This window comes from Lycium barbarum, chromosome 4 (assembly GCF_019175385.1).
Source record: "Lycium barbarum isolate Lr01 chromosome 4, ASM1917538v2, whole genome shotgun sequence".
NCBI classification, from domain to species: Eukaryota; Viridiplantae; Streptophyta; class Magnoliopsida; order Solanales; family Solanaceae; genus Lycium; species Lycium barbarum.
Window position 1 is genome coordinate 37692782 of NC_083340.1, and position 20275 is coordinate 37713056.

At 33.9% G+C, this 20275-nt stretch overlaps 1 protein-coding gene and 1 long non-coding RNA gene across 2 annotated transcripts; one reads left to right on the forward strand and one right to left on the reverse strand.

The window, feature by feature from the left end:
• Positions 1-6891: 6891 nt before the first annotated feature.
• Positions 6892-8004, forward strand: LOC132635900 (uncharacterized). The gene is made up of 2 exons (XR_009580818.1): positions 6892-7598; positions 7658-8004. It is a non-coding gene; the product is annotated as an uncharacterized LOC132635900 (long non-coding RNA).
• Positions 8005-9316: 1312 nt separating this feature from the next.
• Positions 9317-16079, reverse strand: LOC132635899 (glycine dehydrogenase (decarboxylating), mitochondrial). The gene is made up of 15 exons (XM_060352494.1): positions 14662-16079; positions 14200-14445; positions 14030-14107; positions 13847-13947; positions 13572-13767; positions 13364-13489; positions 12456-12641; positions 12268-12381; positions 11477-11629; positions 11178-11366; positions 11008-11085; positions 10802-10927; positions 10601-10699; positions 10385-10502; positions 9317-9643 (listed from the first exon to the last, which is right to left on the reverse strand). The coding sequence occupies exons 1-15, from the start codon at positions 15880-15882 to the stop codon at positions 9552-9554; spliced, it is 3123 nt and encodes a 1040-aa protein (XP_060208477.1). The 5' UTR covers positions 15883-16079; the 3' UTR covers positions 9317-9551.
• Between the last annotated feature and the right edge of the window lie 4196 nt (positions 16080-20275).

The window sequence follows — 20275 nt, forward strand, 5'->3', positions numbered from 1 at the left end:
TCAAAATGACATACATGATTGAACTGCAAAGCTATATCACTTAAAGTATAGAAGCTCTAAGGCTTTCCACGAAACTTGGGCATAACTCTACTTCTACTGCAAATTCATAATAATCATGAAAAAACACGGCATGGGGAAGAACAGTGATATTTCTGCATGTAGATAGTTAGCCTTACAAACCTTAATCGCTCCAAAATCCTAAGAAAAATTCAAACTTATGAGGAAGAATTCCAATTCCTTCGTTTGAACCTTTAAGAAGGATTTTCTGGAAACCCTAAGATTGCAATGTAGAATCTTGTTAAGAATCCATGCATAAGTGTTAGAATTAGTTAGGAATACATGGGAGAGATTTAACTTGATGTGGGAGGATGAGGAGAGGACATAAAAGTCGTGTTTGGCCTTGGAGAAGTGAAAATAGAATGAAAATTTGGAAAAATGCGACTTTAAAGAAAACTGGGCGATCTGCAGTTCAATATGCTAGGGCATATTGCATTTTGCGGCCGCAAATGCTGAGGCATATTAAAACAGAATATTGAAAATTTTGGGGAAGAAATTTGGTTCAAAATCATAATCCATTTTGTGAGGGTATATTGCAATATGCGATCGCACATCTACCCAACGGATTACTCTGTGACCTTTCAGTTAAATGATAATAACATTTGCTACATACCCCTGATTGACCTGATATTTATATGGGTGGAAAGATATTTCAAAGGGATAAAACTTTCATGCTTTGAGTTTTCCCAGATTCACAACCAATAAGGGGTTTATACGCGCTTGAAGTGAGACCTTGTGCAAACTCATTCAGAAACTTGGTCGTTAGCGTAACCTCCAACTTGAATTTGTCCTAAGAATATCCTTATACGTCGACTAGGTTTCAAAAAACTTCCTACACTCCCCATATTAGTTCCATTATATCACTATCTTACGAGTCAAATCTTAACCCCCAAGGTACGAGGTGTTACAAATAAGCAGCTTCTTTGTCTTGACATTCTTTTAGATAACCAAAAGAATAAGCTTAATGTTTTCATCATTGTATTCTTCTCTATTCTTGGGACAATTGTCTTTCCCTTTTCATCAGTGGTAGTGGGGATTATTGGACCTTCTTATATCATATCCCATAGCTCTAGGTCCTCTTTAATGGTAAAGTCTTGCATCCTTGCTTTCAACCATCCATAATATTTACCATTGAAGCATCATGGTCTTTTTGTTGATTGACCTTCCTGAACTCCAGGAGGTGCAACCATCTTTATTTTTTCAAGGTATCAACCTTTATTAAAAGATCTGGCTCTGATACCAATAGCTAGTTTTAGTACGACCTATGTACTGAAATAACCAGGTTCTTTCAACAGCTATGCAAGAATGTAAAATGCGGAATTGTAAATCAACATAAGTATATTAACGTAAAAACTCCTTGCTTAAGGGAGAAAAATCATGATCTACCTCTTGTACGATTTTCCCAAACTCTCCACTAAAACACGAGCAACTGTAAGGTTACAGCGGTTTGTACACCTAAGGAACTGACTCTACAGCCGCTACCTCAATCCTCAACAATTCTCTCAATTGTTGGTGCTCTTTTCAACTTCTTTAATGACTCTACCCAGTTAATAAAGACCATTTACAATACAAAACAGCACCTACTACAATTCACTATGAATGTAATCAAGATCTCGTTCTAGATCACACGAATCTAAGTATTATAACTCAAGAACAATATTGATAAAATTTGATAGGAATAGGTTCTTTGATGTTACAGCAGTTGAGTCCTTCTCTGGTAGACTCTCATATAGGTCTCGCTCTATCTCTCAAGTCTCTTTCTTAAGTGGTGAATCTCCAAGGCATCAATGCAATGATTTATATAGGAGTAGGATAGCTGCTTGTAGTTCCCCCAATCTAACTAAGACTTTATTCAATTAATTACTCGAAACCAATCCTTATAAGATTAGGATTTGAACTTCACGAGTTTACGACCAACTTTTCCTTCTTCCAAGATAATTCCATGAGTTTAATTATGGTAATGTTTTTAAGTCTTGAACTCTTGTTCCTTGTAGAATTGAAATATGTCTTAATCCTAATTCTCCAAGGTTTCTCTTTATCCACGTGGAGCAACTTTTTCTTCGAACACCAAACAGTCTCTAGCTCTTTTCCAAAGGACCTAGTTTTCTCAGCAATTATGTATCTGTGTTGCTTACTTTACCAGTTTCTTTTGGAGAACTATTAAGGACTTGGTTCTTGTACATCTTTATTCATTCTTCCTTGTACATAGATTGCCAATTGTACAATATTTTCCCATCATCAAAACTCTGTAAGATCATGAACTATTCATTGAGATTCAATCAGCTCAACATTACTTATATTGAAGTGATGTGATTAGCTGTCAAGTTTTGCAGCCCCGCGTTCATTTATCACCTGTAATGATTTCAAAAAGTCTACTCGATTTTATATATGACGCAACTCTTCATTCTCTCTCTCTCTCTCTCCACACCCCCCCCCCCCCCCCCACCTCTTTGTATTTATCCCTATACATAAACCCTTGAGAAATGATCTCTTTAAAAAAAACATATAGTCAACCATGTTGAAAATACGAACTCGTCTTCGACATATTATGGACTTAACTATTGAACAAATAAATTCTTATTTATAAAGTACAAAAGTGAAAATAATTTTCAAGCATATATAATGTTGGAATAATAAAATAATTGGGCATAGTAAAAAAAAAACTAATTAGAATAATTTATCATCTCAGTAATTTTGATAATAACAACAAAAATAGAAAAAAAAAATTTGCTCAATTGAGATTGAAAGAGAATAAAAGCTTTTAAAAATATATATTTAGTTCAAGTTATACAAAAAAAAAAATCAAAATAAAGGTATATTCTACGATATACATTGTATATGCTTGAAAACTAAATGCTCAATTATTTTATTATTACGCCATTATATATGCTTGAAAACTATTTTTTAACTTTTTTTTTACTTTATAAATATCTATTTGTTCTATAGTTAAGTTCATAATATAGATTAAAAAGTAAAGAAAATCATAGTATTACAACGATAAAAAAAACTATATAGTTTGATAATTTAGAGGGTAAGACATTGCTTGTTGAGTGACCTTCTTAGTAGTACAGGCATGGTTGAGTGACGTTTGTGTTATAAATAAAAAAATATGAATTTATTAGATAATTGAGTGATGGACTATGAGTACCTTTACAATTGTACGAACACCCCTATGACCAAGTTGGATCCTGAATGAGGATGCAATGTTTACAGAAAAAATATGAGCATTTAGACTCCGACCCTCCAAGCGACTAGAACATATGAAATTAAAACGAGACCAATTTGAACGTATTCTCTTTAAAATATCTCATTGCTTATATTAGGCCTAAACTACTTGTTAAAGACAAATTCAGGGGTAACGACGGGTAACAAAGAAGAAGATAGGATAATCAATACTCAAAAGAAAAATAAATAAATAAAATAACTTCAATTGATCTCTATAAACTCAGCACATGCATTTTCATAAACTCTTAAATAATCAAAGGTCAACGTATTCTGTTGTCAACGAACTCGATCATTTCAAGCCAAAGGAAAAAAGGGAAAAGAAAAAGCAAAATTTTGTTTACAATTTATTACTGTTCTCACACGACCTCAAGGTTCTAAATGGAAAAAATTGGGTCACAATGAAATATTTACACTAAATAAAAGAATTTATGATACATGTCTTTTATATAGATGGATTTAAGATTTAAGTTTGCAAGGTTGAATTTTTAAGGTTTTTAACACTGAACTTCTTGTACTTTGGGGGTTACAATTTAATATTTACTGAGATTTTAATGGTCTTCTCATATATATATATGCACTCTATCACTAATGATGATTAATTAACATATATAATCATCTCAATCTACAATTTAACTATGATAAACTAATGAAGTTTGAAGTAAACAGAAGGCATGTCAAAAAAAAATTCTTTTCTAAATTTGGTTATTATAATATGCCTAGACAATATCTTTGTGGGAAAATGTCAATACATTGAATAAAACACAACTGGTAAAACCAATGTAAGCTTGATCCTTAATTTTCTGCCTAATACAAGTGCATAGTTGCTTTGTTATAACTTTTTTGTAAGTTAAAGTCTTGACTCTTGTACAATGGTTTAGTGGTGTAATTAGATTTGCTTTCAACCCCTCTAATAAAATGATACGAGAGGAGTGAAATCATGGTAATCTAGTTGATTGGTTTCCTGAATTTTATATATTTTTTATTTTTTCCTTCTCCAATAATTAATAAAAAATGATAGACATGAACTTAAATTTGTACTACTAGTCAAAAGAGTGAAAATCGTTTTAACCCAAGGTAAAATTGTTCCTTCTCTAGGTTTGATCCTTTAACTATTCTCTCCTTTTCACTGATTTATAACTGTTGACTATTGTGTTTTAATATTAATTTAATTGGAGGAACAATAGTTCTTTAATTAATTAAAAATTTTATTTTGTTCAAATATCAAAATGTACATGAAAAAAAAGTTCCTGGAATGAAGAGGCCCGGGGGGGGGGGGGGGGGGGGGGGGGCAATTTGACGTTGAACTGAATAATGTGCACTACACACAGATTTTATCATTATGTGCTTAATTTGTTGTGCAGATTACCAACTTGCCTTAATATTACTCCTTTATATTAAAATTTTGTTTTGCATTTACCGAGGAAACTAATATGAATGATATCCAACAACTTGTTTAACTTTGCGCACACATCCACAATTTCAGAACAAAAAATAGTAAGAATATTATTCCTAGATTCTTCCAGGAGTATATTTATGCGAGTTGGTTTGGTGGGTTGGTTGTGCTGCTAGCATTTTTAGTTATGCTAGTAGTATGCCAAATTTAATAATGATACACCTGGGGATTTCATATGTCACACAGGTCATAACAGTATAAGTTACTTAGGTGAAGTTGATTCTAAACTTTTGTCAAAAATATAAACAAAAAATGTTGAAAGCATCTCAATTTTATTGGATTCTAAATTCAGAAAGACTTTGAATTGTATATATCTGAAATTGAAGCCATTCCAAATAAATATTACAAGCTAATGTAATTGGATTAACGGAAAAGGGCCTAAAATACCCTCGAACTATTAGAATTGATGCAAAAATACCCTCCATCCACCTTTGAGCTCCCAAATACCCCTGACATCCACCTATGGGGTCTAATATACCCTTATTTCTAACAGTCCCATGTTGACGCCCAATTTTGTCTATCCTTTCGTCCAATTTACATTGTTGAGCTTCTATTTTATTAGAATATTAATTATATTTTTTTATCACAACCTTTAGTAAATTTCTTGATGATCTCTATTATTATTATTATTATTATTATTATTACTACTACTACTACTACTACCTTTTCGTTTTACTAGAAAAAAAAATCACTCATGCATTTATTCTCCTTCTGGTTTAATTGCAGTGTTAATCCTATTCGTATCTCTATAAATATTTATTTAAACATATTTTTTGTATTAGCGTCACACTTATAGTTGTTGTTATGTTTCTATGATTGCTTTACTATTACAAGTGATAAAATTATTTACCAAAATATTTTGTCCCTCTACTTTTATTATCATTATGAAAATCGAGAAAATCTATTTGAAATTACTATATTCCCCAAATAAACCAAATAAATTTTTTCACCCATTTCCTAAAGTTTCTACCCAGCCCATAATCCCTTTCCAACTAAAAATCCCTAAAGGCATCAGGTTACCCTCAAAACCAAATATCCATAACTCATTGTTATTTACTCAAAGTTCCTAAGACCCCGTCATCTCTAAATTTCGTTAAAATCAAACATTCCCCGATTCTCTTCGAAATTCCACGGCTACAAAATCCCTTTCTTTGTGCCTTTTATATTCTTTCATTTATTCTAATTTGATTTTCTCTTCTCTTCTCTTTTCCATTCCACTTTATTTCCTTAATTCATTCACCTTAATTTCTTACTAGTAATCATAAAAATCATAGCTTAATATCCGCCTTAATTACAAAATCGAAACTTTCCTCTTTTCATCTAATATGCCAAGAACAAAATGACAGAAGTTTGGACCCGAATCTGTTTGAAAAAACCGTCCAAGTTCAAGATTATTATTATTAATAATAATAATAATAGTAGTAGTAGTAGTAGTAGTAGTAGTAGTAATAAAAGTAATAATAGTAATAGAGATCATCAAGAAATTTGACTACAAGTTGTGATAAAAAAATACAATTAATAATCTAATAAAATAGAAGCTTAACGATGTAAATTGGACGAAAGGATAGACAAAATTGGGTGTCAACATGGGGCTGTTAGAAATAAGGGTATATTAGACCCCATAGGTGGATGGCAGGGGTATTTAGGGGCTCAAAGGTGGATGACAGGGTATTTGGGAGCTCAAAGGTGGATGGGGGTATTTTTGCACTAATTCTAATAATTCGAAGGTATTTTAGGCTCTTCTCCGTTGGATTAATTACTTAAATTCAATTGATTGAAGTTAATTGAAACTCCAATTTTATTTGGGCTAATCCGTCTATTCGGGTTTCAAGAAATGAGCTTGTCTCGTTAGCCAAGTTTCATTAAGATGATGCGTTATATTAAAAATCCAAACTTTTTATATGCCAAGCAAAAGTGAAAAGCCAAAAGGGCCATACCACATGTCACATGCCAAATGATCAATCAAATAGTCAAGTAAAACACGTAATGTGCGATTAATATGTTTTGGTCAATCAAATGCGATCTCATCACATATTTAATTGGATTGGCCTAATATTTTAAGTGAACCAATCAATTTAAAATAAAAAAAGAAAAGAAAAGAAAGATGACTTTACTACATAATTGATAATAGTTGGGTGACCATTTGAGCAATGAACTCTGTGAAACCGTCACTAAATTATTATTTCAATTTTGAACAAATAGTATATTGTAATGATTGCAAAAGTAATAATGTTACATATTAGAGTATAATATCAATATTAAAACCTATCAACTTGAAATATTGAACTTTCTTCTTTAGCACATATTAAGTAACTTCATTAACCTAAAGAAAAGATTTTATAAAAGAAGAACGCAAATCAAATATGTACAATCACCCGGCATGTCTTTTTGCTTTGTAATGTTGCTCAACAATTCTGGAATAACAACCTTCTCCGCTGAGATATTTTCTTCCCTTTTGCTCTATGGCACATTTGGCTCAATAGGAATCACAATGTCTTTAGACAGGACCACAAAAGAATCTCTCCCTATTAGGTTGTTATTGACAAAGTCTTAGAATACACCTACACTTCCAACTCTATCCACAACACTACTATAACTCATAGTATCTACATCAAATGGTTGCCCCCTATGCCTCAAACTCTTCAAGCTTAACATTGACGGGTCCTATCAGGACCATAACAATTCTGGAGGTATTGGTGGGGTAATTAGGGATCATCTTGGTAACTGGATTCTGGCATTTTATATGAATGTATCTATAGCTAATAATCCAATCTGCATGGAACTCCTTGCACTTCTCAAAGGCAAGGAAGTTGCTCACAGTAGGAAGATCACGATTGCTGAAATTGAAACGGACTCCACAAAGGTGATTCATAATATTCAAAATAACTTTCCTATTTATACTAACTTGATCTCTGAATGCAGGTATTGGTTGAAAAAAGTGGGGAATCCAGTACTCCGACATAATTTCAGGGAAGGAAACCAAGCTGCTCATGTTTTGGCAAAGGAAGAAAGCATGTACTCACCCAGTAACCAACTAATTGTTTTGAACTCTGCTCCGGCATGGGTGCTATCTATATATTAGATGATGGGAATGGAAAATGTAGTATTAAGAGTATCTCCTCTTCTCTGTTTGTAATAATCTAGTAACTCTAGCTAATCTCCTCTTCAGTTTGTAATAATCTAGAAACTCTAGCTAATCTTGTCATCAACTCGTATGTACCCGGCTAGTTTATGAGTAAAATCTCGTTTATAAAAAAAAAAAAAAAAAATATATACTACATTAAGATGTAAGATGATGCACAAATGAAAGAAACAAATCCACACACAAATGACTACACAAAGCAAGATTAATAAGCTAAATCAATACTAATACAATTGAACGACACCCATATGAGCAAGTGTGATCCGACTTATCATCAGTTTGAAGGGGGTAAAAAAAAAACTCTTCTTGGAGCTTTCCTTTATAATGCACAACAAATGATGAAACAATACGCTTGGTCTAACATGGACATTGACTTTCAAGGTTCAACTCACCATCTTTTAAGTATTTTAACAACTTTTGCTACACAAATTGAAATAAGGGAAGTTTCTACACTATTTAAGACGTGAGAGGCAAGTGTTCTAAAAACAAATCTAAATCTAAAGAAAAGTTTCTTGTATTCACTTTATAATAATTACGCTTCAATCTCAATCAAGTCAGAATCGACCATGTAAATGGCCACGGTCCATATCATTCCATTTAAGCTCATCTCAATCTAATATTATATAAATAAATAAATAAAGTTAAAGTTTTTCCTATTTCCTTAATAAAAATTAAAATTATGACCAATCCTTTTTTTGTAAAGAGTATATATCCCTTTATTACACCAAAAAAAAAAAAAAGTGTGTGTGTTTGTGGGGGGGGGGGGGGGGGGGGGGGGGGGGTCCTTTGTGTAGTCACGCACCCAAGAGGTTTACACTACAGCTAAGTATGGGTTCTTCAACAATTTGCTCCAAGAATAGTATAAGGACCTTTCACTTTTAAGAAACCTTTAAGGGTTTCTATTGTACGAGATAAACAAAGAGTCGGGACCTAAAGGATTTCTTGAAGAAAGAAGAAAGTTTTTGCCTAGCCATACTCAAAGGCGGATCCAAGACTTAAGCTCAATGATCAGATCCAGGACTTAAGCTCAATGAGTTTAGTCTTTAAGGTTCTTAGCATTAAACTCATTATACTTTTAAAGTTTCGGCATACAAGTTCATATCTACTATTTATTGCAATTCTTGTTATTATTACACATAAATTTGTGTTCCGCATAGAAAGTACTCAGATGAATCCGATGCTACATCTGCCCCTGACCATACTCCTACACCGTGTTGAGTATCTGCCGTACTATCATGAACTATGTTGCTTAGACTCATTCATGGGTATTTATCCGGTTCATGCATCCGGTTCGGTTGCATGAACGTATCTGATATGAACACACCATTATTTTCGCTAATCTTTAGTATATTTTGAGAAATCACACGAAGTACCCGCACTCTAGTCACATCCGTTAGGCACAAGTATGGCAAGAAAAAGCGAAGATTCTGCGCAACACAAGTCATGAAAGAGAGATAGATTGGAGAAAGAGAGGGGGTTGATGATTACAAGTGAGCTGCAATTACCAACATGATATGTTATTAAAGCAGCTTTTTCATCAATATATGGCAAGAAGAAGAAAGTCATCAGCTACCACCAAGTATATGAATATGAAACTTGTATGTACAACAAGATCATGAGGAAGGTGATTTCATGCTTTGTAAAGGGAACTTATGAGCACTGAAAGTGTAAGGGTTAAGCATTTGCAGCTTTTTCTTCCACCATTTCTGACACTGGAAGAAGGGTGCAGATGAGGTTGCGATCTCCATACACATTGTCCACTCGTGCTGGAAATACAATCACAAGTAAATTATCGTCAATACCAAGATACAATAGCATTTCTTACTAAATTTGACAAGGAAAAAAAATTAAAAAGGCAACTACAGATCATAGGAAAATCAGTATTGCAATAAATGTAAGAATTGTGGATTTCAGCAGATACTTTGAGCTTTTTTCGATCATCTTATCGGTTCTATTCATATGAACTTGCAAATTTCCTCTTCCTAGGTTTAACAGTTTCACTATATTCAAGATGAGAACCCTATGGACACGAGATACAGAAAGAATTACACATTGTTTCTCTTCTAGCATGTGCCGGTAAAACAGATATTTTTATTTCAAGTACACGAGTTGATAGAGCACAGCTTCTTAGAGCAGCTCTGTTGTAATAGCAGTTCTGTCATTATGTAGGATGATTACATGAAAACTAATGAGTCGTCAAATGAAGTTTTTATATAATCGATAATGAAAAAGAAAAAACATTGTGCGCTTAGGTATATATTGGATCTTTAAGATTTGAGTATAAGAAGATAATTTCAGTACTGATTGCTAGTACGTTTTGGAAGTTTTGAAAATGCATTGACCAGTAAAATAAAATTCAGCACTAAGTACTCAAGCGTATATGTTTTGCTGAACACCTCTATATTTCAATGTATCACTGCATAGGAGAAAAATCTGATACTTGAGAATTTAGCTAACTTTAAGTTTGTAGGTTTAAAAATTGGAGTTGTATTAGAAATGGTAAAGACCTGTAGTTGGCCAGAATTTAGCACTCCTTAGCCAGGGAGCAGGGTACGCAGCATATTCCCGAGAGTATGGTTTTGTCCATGCATCTGCCATGAGCATTGATGGTGGATGAGGAGCCCCCTGCAATACAAGTGTCCGATTAATATCTCCTGATCTATGCAACGGTACAAACATTTTCATTTAAAACTAATCTACAAGAAAAAATAACACATATTTACCTTGAGAACATTGTTGTTAATATCAGCATTCCCTTTCTCAATCTGAGCAATTTCTTCTCTGATGGAGATGAGTGCATCACAATACCTGTCTAGTTCCGCCTGCATAATATACAGCTACTTCAGGACCACCAAATAAAAACAATACTGTGTGTGCTACTGAAACTTTTCCTGTATCGTTGAATGAGCATCCTTGTATTATACCTTGCTTTCACTTTCAGTAGGTTCAATCATAAGTGTACCAGGAACTGGCCAAGACATTGTAGGTCCATGAAATCCATAGTCAATAAGACGTTTGGCAACATCTTCAGGTTCTACCCCAGCAGTATTCTGAAAGGTCGCAAGATTTAGTAAACTATAACAACCAGTAAAAGAGGGAGGAATGAATTGGAAATGATGCAAAAAACTACCTTAAAGCTCCTCAGGTCAATGATAAACTCATGGGCACATGTTCCATTGACACCTCGGAAGAGAACTGGGTAATGCTTCTGTTGATCAAAAGCAGAATAACATGATCAGCTGAGCAAGTCTGAGAAAATAGAAAGGCAGAAAGTTTGACTCAAAATAAAAGAAGAAAGACCTCCAAACGCTTAGACATGTAGTTTGCATTGAGGATAGCTGTCTTTGATGCATCTGTAAGACCCTTAGACCCCATCATGGCAATGTAGGTATATGAGATCGGCAAAATAAGTGCTGAACCCCAGGGTGCAGCAGAAATAGCACCAAGTGGCTCACTCTTGTCAGGGGATGGGATCCCTCCAGTTGCCACCTTAACGAGAATCACAATGATTAAGCAAGCAAAACAAGAAAGATAAAACAAAATCCCAGGCCGATGAATAGATAAATGTAGTAAGTAACTGGTGTTTATCAAGGACATACCACGGGGTGTGATGGCAAAAATGGTGCCAGGTGCGCCTTCACTCCAATTGGACCCATTCCAGGACCTCCTCCACCATGAGGAATGCAGAATGTCTTATGGAGATTTAGATGACAAACATCAGCACCAATAAAGCCGGGGCTTGTCAGACCAACCTGTAAAGAACAAGAAATGAATGAAAACGGCCAACAACAAAGTGGTATAGTTAGTAGCTGAACTAAAACTAAATTTTGATAATGTAACTGAGGAGTAAATAGAAGAAAGTTCGTATACATAAGTTAAAAAGCAGATATCATATTGCCCAGAAAGTTCTATTGACCACAGCCAAGCTCCTGATAAAACCTTTAAACCAAGGTAAGCAATCCAGAAAAGAGAGAGCTTCAGACTTAACAGCACAGGACGTAGTATGACTTCACCAAAGTCAGAGCAGACCAAACTGTTCTCACATCATGTGAAACAACAATCAAATCATCCAGGAGTAAAGAAGAAGAGGAAGAAAGGGATAAACAGGGAAGCCCAGTGCACTAAGCTCCCGCTATGCACGGGGTCCGGGAGAGGGCTGGACCCGTCTTAATCCAAAGACATCCCCTCGTCTCTTAAGATATAAGGTGCAACTTCAAAAACTGTTGAGCTAGAATTTATAGAGATATAATGGTCTTACCACTAAACTGACTCAATGACAAGTAAGTCCAACAAGAACTATAATGATGAAACATTTGCTTCCTAATAAGCTGTATATATGAGGAAGAAAAGTGACAGCATGACAGGTTAAGATTTGATATGAAGTAATTACCTGTGCATTCATGTTAGCTCCATCCATGTACACCTGACCACCATTGTCATGGATTATCTTACATATCTCATCAATCCCTTCCTCATACACTCCATGTGTGGATGGGTATGTAACCTGAAATTTAATTAAGATTTAAGTAAATACAACCAATACAGAAAGGTGTCAGAAAATAGTAGCACGTCATTTACCATGAGAGCAGAAAGGCTATCCTTATTTGCCTCGGCAGCATTCCTCAACTCCTCAATATTAATGTTTCCTTTTGAATCTGTTCCAACAGCAACAATTTTCATCCCACACATTGCAGCACTTGCAGGATTTGTTCCATGCGCTGATACAGGAATGATGCATACATTGCGGTGATGGTCACCCCTCGACTGCAGCAAAACTCAAAATTTAATTACACTAGCCGGAAGCTTTACAGAGTCTAATTAATGGCTAAGGATGAAAACAGGGAGAAGAATCTGAGAACGAAAAGCAAAATTCTAATCCTATGGCCATTAGCATCCCATTATGGTAAATCAAGCGTTCTTGGAATATTAAAATCCTATAGCCTTGTACCACTACATGAAGGATAAAAGATGCTGAGAAGTAACTAGATGGAGTAAAGATCTTCACAAAGAATTGGCTTTCATCAGGTGATTTTCCCTAATACTCCCTCCGTTCCCTTTTACTAGTCCTCTATTGAATTGGCCCTCCCCTTAAGAAATCATTTATTAAGGATTTGTTTTACTAAATTATCCATATGAACTATGCTTTGGAAATCTAAATTCAACTACTAGTACTCTATGTAGTTACTGAGTGATAAGGGTAAAATAGAAAGAAAACAATTAAACTATCTGGATTTGCTAAAACAGACAAGTAAAGGGGAAAAAATATTTTTAGTATAAGGGATTAGTAAAAGGAAACGGTATTTGATAGCTGAAATAGTAAAAGCATGTGCAGCATTTTTCTACCAATTTGGCTCTTCCAAAGTTCCACAAATACAATCTTAATCAGGTCCATTAATGAACCTTAATCTTGTAAGTATTAGCTAGGTAATAAGAGTGCCTTAAATCAAATCCGAAAGCAAACTATTCAATTAGATTCTGATGAGTACCAGATGATATGCACGAATAACCATCAATCCAGCATACTCTCCAGCAGCACCAGCATTAGGCTGCAAGGAGAAGGAATCAAAACCTGTAATTGTACACAATAGGTCACCCAAATCGTCAAACATTTCCTGCAAGAAAGCATGTAACAGTCTTGATTAGTTCTTCTGTTTCTGCAGTTTGCAAGCAGCAATGCATCTAGGCAGTAACAACCTGATAGCCAGCTGCCTGTTCAGTGGGTGCAAATGGGTGAATATTTGTGAAGTTAGGCCATGTCACTGGCATCATCTCTGTTGTGGCATTCAATTTCATTGTGCAGGAGCCCAATGGAATCATGCTATGGCACAAGGAGAGGTCCTTTGCTTGCAGCTTATGAAGGTATCTCAGCAACTCATGCTCAGTATGGTACCTAAATCATCAATGTAACAGTTAAACTAGCACTAAAGTTACAGGATAAATACGGTTAAAACCATTGAAGGAAGCCTTACGAGTTGAATATTTGGTGAGTCAAATATGGAGTCTCCCTTGTAAGTCCAGAAGGAATCACATTCTCGACCTCTTGTGCAATTGATTGAGCAGTGAACGTGACCTATTAACACCATCAAAGATAAGAATACACTATGTGGACTTTGAGTTGCTACCAGCATGGATAGGGGAGTAATGATACTCACTTGCTTTCCCAAGGCAAAAACTTTAAATAGATTGTCCACATCTTCTAAGGTAGTAGTTTCATCAAAAGATACAGTTATCTGAAAAAAAGGGGTTACACTTAATCATAACATAAATTTAGGAGTATCGATAAGTTTCAAAATCAGAAACAAGAAAAACTAGCTAGACTTACAGTATTGTTGTCCACAATCCGCAAGTTAATGTCATTCTTGTAAGCAACATCAGCAATTGCTTTTGCATCAGAACACTTAACCTTCACAGTGTCAAAGAATGGAAGAGCCTGAACTTCTACTGTTCCAAGCTTTTTGAGCCCAGCAGCAAATGTTCCAGCAAGACCATGAACACGTTGGGCAATGGTTTTTAGCCCCTCAGGTCCGTGATAGACAGCATACATGGCAGCCATGTTGGCAAGCAAAGCCTTCACAACAAAAGGACAATATCATAAAAAAAAAAAAAAAAAAAAAAAAAATTTATCAAGAACCTAGTAAGCTGCGTTATCTAGAATCCAGAACCCGTAAACTCAAAATCTTAGTTCCGCCTCTGTACAATATAAGAATGTCATGTAATAGAGAAGCTAGGAGACATAAATATAGGTATAGCATAGATCTTATTGAAAAAGTAGTTGACTCAGTACCTGTGCTGTGCAAATGTTACTTGTAGCCTTGTCCCTACGGATGTGTTGTTCCCTGGTCTGCATCGCCATACGGAGAGCAGGTTTCCCTGTAGAATCAACACTGACACCAATAATTCTTCCAGGCATCATTCTCTTGTATTCTTGGGAAGTTGCCAAGAAAGCTGCATGAGGGCCTCCATAACCCATAGGCACTCCAAACCTCTGAGCAGAACCAATAACGATATCCGCTCCAAGTTCACCAGGTGGTTTCAACATTGTCAAGGCCAAGAGATCAGAGGCCATAACAACCTTCACTCCATTAGCATGTGCATTCTTAATAAACTCTCCATAATCCAAGACTTCACCTTCCGTCCCCGGATACTGAACTAGTACCCCACAAACATCACCGGACGAGTAATCAATATCCTTAAGATCTACACTGACTACCTTAAGATCAAATCCATCAGCTCTAGTCTTACAAATATCAATAGTCTGAGGGTGGCAATTGCTTGCAATAAGGAAAGTTTTCTTTTTTCCTTTAAGAATATTGTTACACATGGCCATAGCCTCAGCGGCTGCGGTCCCTTCATCTAGTAAAGATGCATTGGACATAGGCAAACCAGTAAGATCTGTAATCATGGTTTGATAATTCAGCAAGGACTCGAGACGTCCCTGCGAAATCTCAGCCTGATAAGGAGTATACTGAGTGTACCAAGCAGGATTCTCCAATAAATTCCTCAATATAACAGGTGGTACAAAGGTATTATAATATCCCATCCCAATATATGACTTAAAAACCTTATTCTTTGAGGCTAATTTTTGCATATGTTCAATCATTTGTGCCTCAGTTAATCCCTCATCAAACTTAGGTAACTTCATGGATTGGGCTCGAATAGATTGAGGCACAGTGGCATCAATAAGCGCATCCAGGGATTGGAAACCACAAAACTCAGCCATTTTAGTTTGCTCTTCAGGTGTGGCTGAGTTATGTCTCCTTGGGAAGGTGTCACTTGGTTTCAATGCATCAACAGATATTGATCTAACTTGTTGAGAATTGAAACCATTTTTTCCATGCAACATATGATTATTATTATTCCTAGCCTGAAATGTGTAAGGTGACAATGAAGATACATACCTTGATGGCCTATACAACGATGGGATTTCATTAGAACGGCTTTGTTTTGATTGTGAAACCAAACGTTTTAGAATTGCCCTGTTTGCCAATTTTCTAGCACGTTCCATTTTCTTGACACAAAAAAAAAAAAAAAAAAAAGATTTTCAAGATTTGTAAAGAAATAAAACAGAAACACCCCTAGAAAGGGATGAAAGATGAGAAAAGTTGACAAAGCTTGAAGCCTTGCTTTGTCCCTATATATATTTGGATGCTCCCCTTGTAAATGATGTTTTATTTATAAAGTGGGTGGTGGTAAGGAGTTGTTGAGGTTGAGGATACCCTGTCTTTACACAAGGTAATCTTTTTATATTTGTGAAAATTTATTAATATGCCCTTATAATTATATTGTATTAATTTTCTTGGGGAATAGCAATTTTTAGATCTGGTGGTGGTGGGTGAAGAGTGAAGTGACACTAGGCACCAATTTGGAGGAAAAAGACGAAGATTTTTGGTTCAGTTGGATCTTGTTTTTCTATGAGCCAGTAGTTTTAGTCTTCTTTTTCTTAGTGGATTTATCAATAATAAGGAAAAAGAAAAATAAAAAAGGGTCTAAAAGTTTTAGGTGTTTTTTTTCGGAGGTGAAATTTGTATGGAAGGGAATGAATGGAGGTGGATTGAATTTCAATGGATGAAATTAAAAGATTTTTCCTCTTTTATTTTTCCTTTTTAGAAATTGTTGTAGTACATAGTACAGTGAAACCAAAGCATGAAATGTGTCTTGGATATTTTTAAACAATTAGTTTGGAAGATTTTGATGGTTTGGATTGGATTGTTTCTGGGTTGGCAAAATATTCAACACTTGTTGCTTATCCTGATCCATCACCTCATAATTTCACACTTGAAGCCAAAGATTATAATTACCTTATTCCCATATATATGGAGATGTGTGTGGAGTAAATATTAACACATGGAGATCACACTAAGTGGATATTATCACTCCGCGGGAAACACAAAAGAAAAGAATTATTATTGTTATTATGGGTTGAAAGTAAAGGCAGGAGTTTGTGAAAAATCTTGAGATTTCATTGATTGATTTTTGTATCTTGAACCAGAATAAGAAACAAATATCATGATAGAATTTTGTATCTCTTCTAGGATACTTAAATGTTGAATTGAATGGTATCTAAGTGGATAGTTACTAGTTCACACAGAGGAATTCAAGGTAAACAAACGGATTTACACTCCATATTTACATCAAATTCGTTACACGAAATCTGGGACTTTCCCATGAAATTGTCGGAAGTCTTTGAAAAATCTCAAATTACCAATATTGTCGTGCAAATAAGAACATCCGTGCAATATCCGTGAATAAATGATTACCGAAATTTATAATAAGTTATAAAATTTATATGAGAATGCGTATTATTAGCTAATGGGTTGTTTAGTCGGTCATGTGAATAAATTATGAGAAAATCTATGTATTATTTTATGCAGAATTAAATGTGGAATAAAACCTTTTATTTTTTAAAAGAAGTAAAATGCATATCTTAAGTTATAATCAGATACATATGTGATAACAATGTATAATGTATTATTAAACCAAACAACCCCTAAGGTTAAGTGATAACAACGTACACTCTCCATTCACTTTTATTTGATCACTTTACTAAACACAGATGTTTACCTTTATTTGTCTAGTTTGATAAAATCAAAATATAATTTATCATTTTATAACTATTTTGTCCTAGTGCCCTTATTATTAATGCTTTAATTATTTTCAATTCATTTTTCAAGATTAATGATTTATAATAATTAGGGGTAATATAGTAAATTGTCATCTTATTGCTTTTTAAAGGGTGTACCAACTCAAACATGTACTCCCTCCGTTCACTTTTACTTGTCCACTTTTGACTTTCCACGCTCTTTAAGAATTAATAAATGAAGTATGTATTTTATCACAATACCTATATTAATTGGTGTATAGTTTAAATAGATATGGAGGTGATTTGAAATGAGTAATTAGTGTAAGGGTATAACAAGAAAAAAATGGTCTTTAAGGGTAAAACAAGAAGAAGAAAAAAAGGGTCTTTCTTTTGATATGCTAAAGTAAACACGTAAAAGTGAATTTTCTTTTAAAATAGTGGACAAGTAAAAGTAACAGAGAGAGTACAAGTAAATATGAACGGGGGAGTGTATAATACATATGTCATGTATTTATAGGCTAGTTTTTTAAACATCAAAGTATGTGGAAACATTTTCCCATATATCAAATCTTGCCAAAACCGTTCAAAAAATATCTTACCAAAACCATCTCTGGCTCCCTTCCATCACGGAAAATCTTAAGAGTACCTGATTACAAACAGACTCATAACTATAAAATAAATGGACAAAATACATCACCGACGAGCTTATTAAGTAGGCGTATGAAAAATATTTGACTGGAGTAATAACATTGTTGGCACTTTTCCTAATGAATGAGAATGCAACATAACACTTCCTTAGGAAACCTGTCAAAATGAGAAAGAAAAAGAATGGGAGTTCGTGGAATAAAATTCTTCTAAAGGAAATGTTTAATCAAATTTCTTTTTAGAATACAGAATCTTTTTCTTGAAGAATAATTGCAATTAATGTAGTAAAAATGAAGTGATTTATTGTTATCCTTTCCTTTTTTTAATCTTTTGCTACTTGTACTGGTATCTCGAATAAAATCGAAATTTGATTTTTTCATGTGGGCATTTGTTTCCAAAAGTAGTTAAAATTAGCAAAACTTTTAAAGTTTATAGTTTTAAATGTTTCCCAAACACAAAAAAATTCGTAATGGTGTTTGGTTACAAAAATTAAAACATTTTTTACGTTTTGTAAAAACTGAAAAAGATCTATTAAATTTTTTCGTACCTATCTTTTGATATTTGAAATAAACGTCCTTGTTTTTTTTTTCTTTAGTCCTTTATGGCTTATTAATTAGCAATATTTATCTTAACCGATTTTATTATCTTTTTTGTTGAATATTTTAATATAATGTCATCACTCATCTCACATTTTCTGTTATTTTCTTAAGAAACACCTTAATTATATAGTTGTATCTTACTAGGACTAAATAAATATTTGAAGTAAAAGTTATATAGTTGTATGAAGACTTTTCTGGGAAAAAACACGAAAAATCCGAGAAAACCGAATAACCCTTAGAAAACCCGAGGTTGAAAAACCCAAATTTTTTTGGTTTTGTTTAATTTATAAATTTAAAAATCCGACACAATTGATTTGATTTGGTATTTTAAAAATTCGATCCAAGGGTTGGTCAATGGCCCTATAAAATTTGGTGAGTGGGGCCCTGTTGGTAGATACTGGTTCGTCGGCACGATATAGGCCGTCGGATCAAGCACTGGAGTGGGTGACATTCAGATCTAATGGTTGAGCTTTTCCTCTCCAATTTTAAATAAATTTGGGAAGAGTATTTTATAGCTAAGATAAAATTCTTCTTGTTATTTGAACAAGTGTACAGATAGGAATCTTTTTTTCTCATGGAGTTGGTAAAATACCCTAGTACATCTGTACTTGAAACGAATGAGTATATAAAGATCCTGCTCAGAATATTTAAAAAAGTAGTAGTAAATGATGATAATTTTACTCGCACAATATTTGATCTCTTGAAGATTCATTTTTTTTTCTTCATATTTGTTCTTTATTTTAATATTGAATTTTTAAGTATATTACTCAATCAATTACTTAGCACCGAGGATAAAAACGTACAAATATTGGTTTATTTATAAGGAAAAAGGTGCAAATATACCTCTCAACTTTTTGATTTAGAGCAAATATACCTCTCAGCTTTTTTATTTTGAGCAAATATACCCCTCATTAAAAAGTGGTGCATATATATCCCTATCGTTACACAAATGTTGCAAATATACCCCTGTCATTACAGAAATTGTGCAAATATACCTTTTTTGCTTCTAGATTTTTTTTTTTTTAAAATCATTTAGCTTATCTTTTAATCAAGAAAATGTCACGTGACTTTAAAAAAAATAAGTCTACACATCTTTTTTTTTAGTAGACTTATTTTTTTAAAGCCATGAGGCAATTTTATTTTCTAGTGAGTTGTCTCGTTCGTTTAGAAAAAATATTTTCTTGGCTTTAAGAAAAATAAGTCTACCCATTTTTTTAAACGAACCAGATCCAACCCACCAGAAAAAATTACCTCGTGACTTTAAAAAAATAAGTCTACTAAAAAAATAGGTAAACTTATTTTTTTAAAGCCACGTGACTTTTTTTTTAATTAAAAAAAAAAAGCTAAATGATTTTTTTTAAAAAAAATCTGTCAGCGAAAATGGTATGTTTGCACCATTTGTGAACATTGGGGTATATATGCACCACTTTTTTAATGAGCGATATATCTGCTCTGAATCACAAAATTAAAGGGTATATTTACATCTTTTCCTATAAAACTAAAATCTTGAATCCTCCTCCTTAGGAGATCCCATGTTATAGTGCTACCAATGTAATCTCGGATTATCTAATTAA